At 36.9% G+C, this 9,007-nt stretch overlaps 2 protein-coding genes across 3 annotated transcripts; one reads left to right on the forward strand and one right to left on the reverse strand.

Annotated features, from left to right (window-relative positions):
• Window positions 1-259: 259 nt before the first annotated feature.
• Window positions 260-3,787, reverse strand: LOC120068971 (NADH dehydrogenase [ubiquinone] 1 beta subcomplex subunit 3-B-like). Of its 2 annotated transcripts, none has more exons than XM_039020613.1 (2): window positions 3,439-3,787; window positions 260-473 (listed from the first exon to the last, which is right to left on the reverse strand). In XM_039020613.1, exon 1 carries the CDS (start codon window positions 3,670-3,672, stop codon window positions 3,448-3,450), a length of 225 nt encoding a protein of 74 aa, XP_038876541.1. In that variant the 5' UTR covers window positions 3,673-3,787; the 3' UTR covers window positions 260-473; window positions 3,439-3,447. The 2 variants fall into 2 exon arrangements, with proteins under 2 accessions (XP_038876541.1, XP_038876540.1); XM_039020612.1 differs by having other exon boundaries at window positions 260-461; window positions 3,439-3,780.
• Window positions 3,788-7,361: 3,574 nt separating this feature from the next.
• On the forward strand, window positions 7,362-8,714 carry LOC120068957 (nucleolar protein 58-like). Its single transcript, XM_039020597.1, has 2 exons — window positions 7,362-7,365; window positions 8,146-8,714. The coding sequence occupies exons 1-2, from the start codon at window positions 7,362-7,364 to the stop codon at window positions 8,712-8,714; spliced, it is 573 nt and encodes a 190-aa protein (XP_038876525.1).
• Window positions 8,715-9,007: the final 293 nt, after the last annotated feature.

Genomic DNA, 9,007 nt, shown 5'->3' on the forward strand with positions numbered 1-9,007 from the left:
CACAGTTTGAACAGATAGGGAAACCTTAACTATTGAGCTTCCTCTTCCTGGAGGTTAAGTGAAAAACAACCTCAAATAACTATACCTTTCAACCAAGTTTCAACTACATACTACCGATAAGCTTCCTGCAGGTAATACTACTTCCAGCAACTCCTCTAATTTTCAACTATGTTTAATCATTTTGCTAGACATTAACTCAGGGAACGAAATTGGTTAAAATCGTAAATGAAATGAAATAAAAGAAATCATATCACTGGCAGTGAGCAAAATGAAGTGCTAGAACCACTAGATTATAAAATTAAACACTTCAGTTGTGATGGAAATTTCAATCCCAACCTCAAGTACATTCACAAGCTTCAAGTGCTTTGTCCAGCAAAATATATTCTTTTATTGCACATAAAAAGGTAAACGGAATGAATGCTACAGAACTCCAAGCTTGGATTCAGCTAGCAGGAATGCATCTGCAAAATTAGCTGCCAGTCACATAAGTTGCAACATATTAAGAGTGAGGAGATAGTGAAGGAAGCATATTATGAACATAACACTTAACACATCAAGAAAGAGTTTTAGATTGTCAAAGAAATCTATCCAATCGACAATATCCAATCAAAATTAAGTGAAAATGGTTATCTGATAGATACTCCTATTTTCTTTTTTTTATTTTGTTTTACTTCATATTTTTTTTACTTTTGACGAAACCAAGCTTTTATTGAAAGCCCCTCAAACTTCCTCACACATTTTCTCTTACCTCTATAAATCTGAAGATCACGTTATTCTTCTCGAGCCAAATGACCACAAAACGACAAAGAAACTAGCATGCCACAAAACTTTGCCCTTCTCTCAAAATGGAGAATTCAGATTCACCTCCTCCACCATAAAGTAACCAGCTAACTCTGGGCCAAATATAAAATAAACAAGCTTGTCAATCATTCCAGAGGGATTGCACAAACTCGCGATTCCATAACGTATGGTCAAAGTCCTCCCATCAACTACAAAGAATCTACCATAGTACAACCCCCCACACAAAAGTTTGACCACCTTTCAAACTTTAACCTTCCATAGAGAGGAGAAAACAGAGGAAGCTTGGGGCAGAGAAGGGGTAGAAAAAATGTGGAAAAATAATGGAAAGAGAAAATCCAAGTATTGAACTTATTGCAGGGCTGGTTATACATGTGTACCCAAAGAGAAGGGTATCAGTCAGGAAGGAGGGAAAGAAGAACTGCCACTTGTGTTGTCTCTCTATCATAAACAGGGCAACTAAAGACTAAGAAAATAAAAAAGTAGAGATTTTGAGGAAGGAAGTATCGAGGCCATTGGATGCAATAAAGAAGCAACGAATATAGAAGGCAATCACATACCCAACAATCCTCTCAAAAATAAACCTTTAAGTATTCCAGAACGGAACAATTCATAGACTAAAGAAGGGGAAACTCCAGGTTATAGTTCTCCAGATGTTTCTACTATGGCCCTTAGAATCACCACTTAGAATCCATTTAGAGGGTGACAGATCAAACCTACTCAAAATAGCTCTTACCATAAAATATTAAGCTCCACGAAGAACCACCATAACCATTTTCCCAGAAGAGCCTGCTAATGTAATCTCAAGCTCCCAATCTCTAATCCTCCCAGCTCCACTGCCTTTACCACCACCACCCACTTAACCAAATGGGACCCTCACCCCTCATTGACACCTTCCTACAAGAAATTTCTCATCGCTCTCAATATTTTGGTTCACTAATACCAGAATTCTAAACAAAAAAATCGAAAATAATTGGGAATCCCACTCAAAACCAACCGGATAAGAGTAAGCCTTCCTCTTTTTTTTTTTTTTTTTGTTTGGGAAATGAAAACAAACCTCTTCATTAATAAAATGAAATGAGACTAATGCTCAAAGTACAAGAGAATTACACAAAGAGCAAAAAGGCCTAAGGATAAAAAAAAGAGGCTAAAACTCAGCCCATACAAAAGAGTAACAAGAACAAATGGCTCCAACATAAACCAAGACAAGGTTTAACAATTTCAGGAAAAAACTCAAAATTAAATTAACAAGAGATCTGATCCGAGAAGCAATCAAGACTGCCTTGTCTACTAAACGATCAGAACAAGATAGGATAACAATGCTTCCTTGTGGATTGAAACAACAGTGTCAACAACCAAAATAGAACAATCAACAATTTTCCTCTGTGGAGGATCAGAGTAAAAATGCTCCAACTAATTAGCATCCCCAAAGTACCAACTTCCACTGCGACATCTTGTTCAGCTACTTTCCCAAAATAAACTATGTCTTCAAACAAACAGATTAAAAAATGCATACAACTGTTTCTGGATTTTTTTCCAGAAGAGGATTGAAGAAAGTTTGATTCTTAGAATTACCACCCAAATCAAGTCCCAGATAAGAGGAAGGGAACTGACTCACCCTACACCCATCCAAAAAGCCTAAGAACTCAACGTAGAGAGATAAAAGTTTAAGCCTATGATGGAGCTATTGCCAATCCCAAGGTCAGATATAACTTCAACGAAAGACAAAAGACCAATAAGATAATAAAAAAATAAAAAAAATCTTCCCTGCCCAGAACAAAAAGAGTGTCTATACATGAGATAGATGAATTAACTCATTTCCCACCTTAAACTCCCTACCACCCTATTCTCCACTCCTAACGACATGAACACAGTCAGGACATCTAGCACTAAGACAAAGAGAAAGGGCAATAGAGGATCTCCTAGCTTAAGACCCCTTGATGCAGAGATCTTGCCTCAGGTTTTCCACTGACAAAAATGGAAAATTTACCAACCTAATACAATTTCATATCTAAGCCTCCACTTAAACCCAAATCCCTTCTTCTCTATGACTTTATCCAAGAAGTTCCAATCAACGTAGTTGTAAGCTTTTTCAAAAAATCAATCTAAAAACCACTCCTTTTATCTTTGCCTATGGTCATCAATGGCTCCCAACGCAACCAACACTTGGTCTAAAATTTGCATTCTTGCTATAACGGTCCTGAGGAGTTAGAGACTTCCACTCCAGAAAACACCAACATGATAATGAAAGTTAATCAGGCTAAACTTTCAACAAATTAGATATCATCAGTAGCAGGAAAATTTATGGGTATCTCTATTAATTTAGATGAAAAAGCAAAGACGGATCCAAAGCTTCGAAAGATTATATAAAAGATAAAATGCTCCAAACAATACTTCAAAGAAAAAGGATAATCACACGTCGCAATTTATGAAGAGGCACAAATTTCTACAGCATCACAACATAATGGGCAAACATGACCTAGAAAGATGAAGGAAAAGAACACCGACGTTCTCTTCAGGTGACAGTGTGACAAAATTTTAAATGAAATCAGACAAATAGGGGAAAATGAATATGTAGAATTCAAACATGGGGAAGAAAGTGTTAGAATGAAAATCGGAGTGAAGAGTTAAGGAAATCACCGGAATGAGTTAGTGGGTGGCGGAGGATGCATCGGCATGGTGGTGGTGAGAAGGGGAGGGAGAATTGATCCTGTTGTAGACTTGCTCGCCGACAAGGTAGATGCCGAAAGCGACGAGGGCGATGCCGAGACCAGGAGTGGCGTGACGGAACTGATTGGTGAGCATCGGATGCTTCCTCCACTCGTCTCTCCTCCTGAAGAATTCTCCCGTCGATCCCAAAGGCTTATTCGCCATTGATGACTGTTCTGATTTCCTTTTCCTTTTCCTTGAGCTTCTTCTCTGTGTTTAAGATGCAAATGCCCAATTCCTTTCCCCTCTTCTCAGTTTTCAGCCTTCTCGGCACCGACACCAAATTACTTTATTGCCCCTTGTTTCCAAATGCATTCAACTTTGGGCTGTTTGATGGGTGAAGTTGAGTTAGGAAGCCTAATATGAAAAAATAAATATATATTTAGGTCGTTCGATAAAAGTTAGATTCTCTTTTATATTTTTACATTCAGTAAATATGTATTTAACAGATATTTCAAATTTTATTTCTAAAAACCGTTTTTGAATTCTATGATCCAAGTGCTGTAAATTTTAAAATAATATTTGTATGTTATTGTTATATCTAGATTTTGAATTTTAAATTTTAAAATGAATAATTATATTAAATAAAGATAAAAAAAATAGTTAGAACTACATTATATCGTGTTATAAACTCAATTCATTTTTTTGAAAAATAAAATATGTAATATGTAATGTATTATAGATTATATAATATTATAAATTAATAATTATAGAAAAATGCGAGGATTTTCACAAACAAAAAAATAAGGAAAACTATTTACACAAAATAGCAAAAGTTAATCATTTTGGACTTCTATCAATTTCTATTATTGATAGACACTAATAAACTTCTATCGATCTCTATCATTGATAGACTTTTATCAGTTTCTATCACTGATAGACACTGATAGAAGTTTATCAGTGTTTATCAGTTTTTTTTCTTTTTTTTGCTATTTAATCTAATTGTATATGATATAATTACTATAATGTATTTAATACATTATAATATAAAGTATATATGAGGGGAAATAAATATTTGAATATGATTTAAATATTAATTATGTGAATTGGATTCATATAATTAAATTTAATATAAATGGGATTTATATTAAATGTCGCTGGTGAGAGAATAAAAACCATAAGTTATGTTATATTTGATACAATATTAGATTATAGGTTATATGTTATATTTGATATAACATATAGTTTAATATATATTATATGATAAAGTGGTTATCATATAATTATATATTAAAGTTTTTATTAAAATTAATTTTATTTTGAAATTTAACTTTGAAAAACATTTTTTCCCTCCCTATTCTCTCTCTACATTATGTAGGAGTGGGAAAAAGGATTATTCATTCTTCTTCTTCCTAAATAAAATTTACAGAAGAATTCTATAAGCTCCAACTTGATCACTATCATTCTCCTCTTCTCTTCTCTTTAAAATTCCCTCTTCCAAAATAGCAAAAGCACACATAAACTCTCGGATTCTCACCTAGAGAATATAGAGGTAACATTCATAGTGGTGTCCTCATCGACGGTTAGAGAGTTCAAGATTGTACGTGACAAGATTCGGAGAAAGAATTTCGTGAAGAAGGATTCTTCAAGGGTAAGGTTTCTTAAACTCATTTTCTATTCTGTAATCTTTGTTTTAAGCATGTTGCAATTATATCTTAAATGCATAATCTGTATGCTTTTCCTGTAAAATGTATATTCTGTAAATTTTGGGTTTGGGTTCGATCCCGTGTTCCGCTCAAGGACCTTCAATGGTTCTTTCAATTGGTATCAGAGCCGGGTTTTTGGCTCAAATTTTTTTCCAAAATTTCGGAATTATTTTACAGTTTTCGAGTGGGATTTTGCATTCTGTAATTCATGTGATGAATGTTCAATGGAATGTATGGTTTTAAAATTATGGATGATTTTCAAGATTGGGCATTTAGTTTATTATTTTTCTTTTTACAAGATTGGTTTGTAAGGGCCCATGTTTTTTAGGCATTTAAATACGATCGAGTCTGTAATTTAAAGTTTTGAGTCGCTCGTGCTGTTCTCGATATGTTTTCTAGAGAAAACGAAGTCCAAATAGGAAGAAGAAGAATGATCACTTGAACGATTACTGGATGATCGTTAGACATGGTGCTAGGAAATCGTTGCTAGGCGTGGCGCTGGGCGATTGTTACTATGCGATAGCACTAGGCGATTGTTGCTATGTGATAGCATAGGCAATCGTTACTATGCGATATCAGTAGTCATTGTTGTATGTGATAGTGTTGGGTGATCATTGCTATGTGATGGCACTATGCGATCGTTGCTAGGCAATGCTTGTTAGGCGATGGAAGAAGAGTGATCGTTGTTATGTGATAGCACTATACAATCGATTTTAAGCGTGGCATTGGATGATCATTGCTTTGCGATGACTTTGGGCGAACATTGCTAGGCGGTTCAATTCGAGCATGTTCACCTGTTTCAAATCGGATGACTATTAATTTGTAATAGTTAGATTTATTTATTTTTAGTGTCTAATCCCGATCAATTAATTGCCTTTAAATATGCATGTGGTATTGTTCGGACTCTGGGACTAGCGTTGTCGTAACCACTTCCGACCTGAGCAAAGATAATTTATTTCCACCGATCCAAGACACAGACTACAAACGTAGCAAAGTGGTAAGGTCGAGGTCAAATCCATATGGAGACTATTGAATTAACTTAGACCAATTTATGAATTCCACTAAAAAAAAAAAAGGTTCTTGATAATTATTGTTTTCGTGTAAAAGGCCACGGGGAGCAAGACATTGCTTACCGGGCTTCTTATCTCTCAAACCCATTTGTTATTTTGTATTCAGTACTTTATTTACAGAAAATGGAAATCTCATTTCAATCTATGTTTAATCTCTCCATATCTCGCATGAGTAGCTAAATTTCTGAATGGGTTGAGAAGTACTTAGCTAGCATGACTTAAGATTTACATTTTATGTGATCGCCCTGTCTTATGTATGCATCATTCATCATTTGACATACTTGAGAGAGTAGTCTGAAGATAGAATCTAGGCTTGAGAAAGTCAGATTAGAATTACATAAGCAAGAAATAGAAACTTAAACATAAGTTCTATTGCTATTTTACACATCGCATGCGCCCTAGAAATAGGTATGATTGTATGTGGTCACCTTGTTTTATGTGTGCCTCATTCATCATCACATAGACAAGAGTAGAGACTTAGACATTAGTCCTATCGACTGTTTCGTATACATATCGCATGTGTCCTAGAAATAGGAATTATGGCATTCTACATTGAGAAATGACGTGCTGTTAATTGTGTGCGACATGATCGCATAACTTGTGCACAATCTTAAGAAATGTTAGTTAAACCCCTTCTCAACCCCTTCATCGCATACTCGTTGTAACTCTATGCTTTCATCAACTCTGCGTTCAACTCTGTAGCATAGAAGAAAACCTTGATCAAAACACCATCCACTTCATTTGTTTTTTTTTTTTTACCGCAATAGAATTAAAGTGTCTGTCGCATATTACTTAGTAGTCCCCGTGTTCGACCCTGGACTTACCAAGAAACCTGAGAAGGCTTATACTTGGGCCTTGTTAGGAAAACTTGCATGATCACACCATAACACACATCATCTCAATCTCACACCATAACACATCACAAAATTACATGCATCAGGAACACAGTTGAGTATATACATTGCAGTCTCCACTATCATAAATGTATTATTCTTAAACCTGGTGAATGATTGATCAATAAGAAGAAAATTATTACCGCAATGTTCGTATGACTTGCGTTGATGGAAAAAAATATATAATAAAAATAAAAATAAAATTTTAATAATAAAACAATCAACATCCGGTATGCATTGCGTCAATGGGTGCGTCTTGTACCAACAAGATACACTTTGCATTCATCCAACTCAAATGCATTGTGTTGAGGTGTGTGTTGCGTGCGTATGTGTTCTTTGCCTGTCCTTAGCAAAAATGCACTATGTTGAGGTAGTGATGCGCTGGTAGAAATACCGTGCGCTCGGTCCTCCAGAAATGCGTTTAGTTAAGGGGTGTGGTTTGGGGATATATGCATTATTGCCCGTCCTCTGCAAAGATGCATTTGCATTGATGAATTCATTGCGTTAATTCTTTACCTTGCGCCCATTCGAATAAAACTTCAAAGAAAATTCTTTTTGCAAATTGAGAAGTCTAATCACTTCAGCTTCCAAGGACATGATGAATTTGCAGCTGAAATGACATACGACTCTGCAACTTCATAAATGTGAGGAGTGCAAACGGCAGGCTTTTTGAGTAGCTCAAGGCCTGCCACCACAAAATCTGCGTTGGGCCCATCAAGGCCCTACCTATAAAAGCGGGTTTCTTCGTCTTAGGCTGTTTACTTGCTTTATTTTGCAAAAAGAAACCCTAAAATCGTCTCTGCATACCAAACCTTTCTTTCTTCCCAGAACCGTAATGATTTCCAATTTTCTTTTACTCCTACATCCATGGCAGACCAGACTTCCCAACATCGTCTTCACCTTCATCACCTTCGACAACCCAGCTTACCATGCGAGAGGCTGCATTCCTTGCAGCCAGTCACCGTCTCGCTGCTCAACCACAAACTGTCCCTCGAATCGCTGGAAGACCCCAATGAAACCATTTAACAGCCAGGCCACTCCAATTCAAGTGGGGGCAGAGTTCTGAAAGCACCCCACTCCCAACACCAACATTCTCCTCTGAAAGTGAGAAGAAGAGACAAGATGATAAAGAGGTGTTTGGGAGCATTCTCAGCAACCTGGAGAAAGGAGGAGGACTGTCCAAGGCTGGGGTTGTGAACCAACCACTGTCTATGAAGGAGGTGACAGAAAAGAAGTCGAGGAGAAGCGCTCTGGTCATCGTGGATCCTAAGGAAACTACGCAAGTAAAATCCTATGAAGGAACCATCAGAGTCACTTTGGAGGAAGCGGCGGCGAAGAAACAACTTGAAGAGGCTGAAGAGAAGAAGAAGAAGAAGAAGAAGAAGAAGAGTAAGGAAAAGAAGGCTGGAGGAGATGAGCCATCTCTTCTAAGCAGAGCAGAGAAGAAGATTAAAGAGAAGAAGGATGAAGAAGATGAGGAGGCCAGGCAGAAGAAGAAGCAAGAAAATAGTGAGAAAAGAATGCAGGCGGGAGAAAAGGCACCTGAAGAAGGAAGAAGAAAGGAAAAAGAGGGCTGTAAGCCCAGAGCTAGACGGTGAATCCACCTCCATAAGGGAGGACAAGGGGGAATCAGCGCAACTTAGAGAAACAACGCAATTTGAAACAACGCAAACAGTTGCGACTGATGAAGAAGAAGAAGGAGATGTTACCCCCTTGATACGGCATCGCAAGAGAATGCGTCGCAAGGGTCAACCGTTGACCCTCCAATTTTGATTGACGCATTAGAAGAGCCGGAGAGGAGGAGAAAAGAGGAGGAAGAGAAGAAGGAAAAAATGGTGCGGGCACAATTCATCATCGCAGAAGGTAGTCGAAAGAGAAGATTACAAGATGA

The sequence above is a fragment of the Benincasa hispida genome, unplaced genomic scaffold, assembly GCF_009727055.1.
Source record: "Benincasa hispida cultivar B227 unplaced genomic scaffold, ASM972705v1 Contig159, whole genome shotgun sequence".
Taxonomy (NCBI): domain Eukaryota; kingdom Viridiplantae; phylum Streptophyta; class Magnoliopsida; order Cucurbitales; family Cucurbitaceae; genus Benincasa; species Benincasa hispida.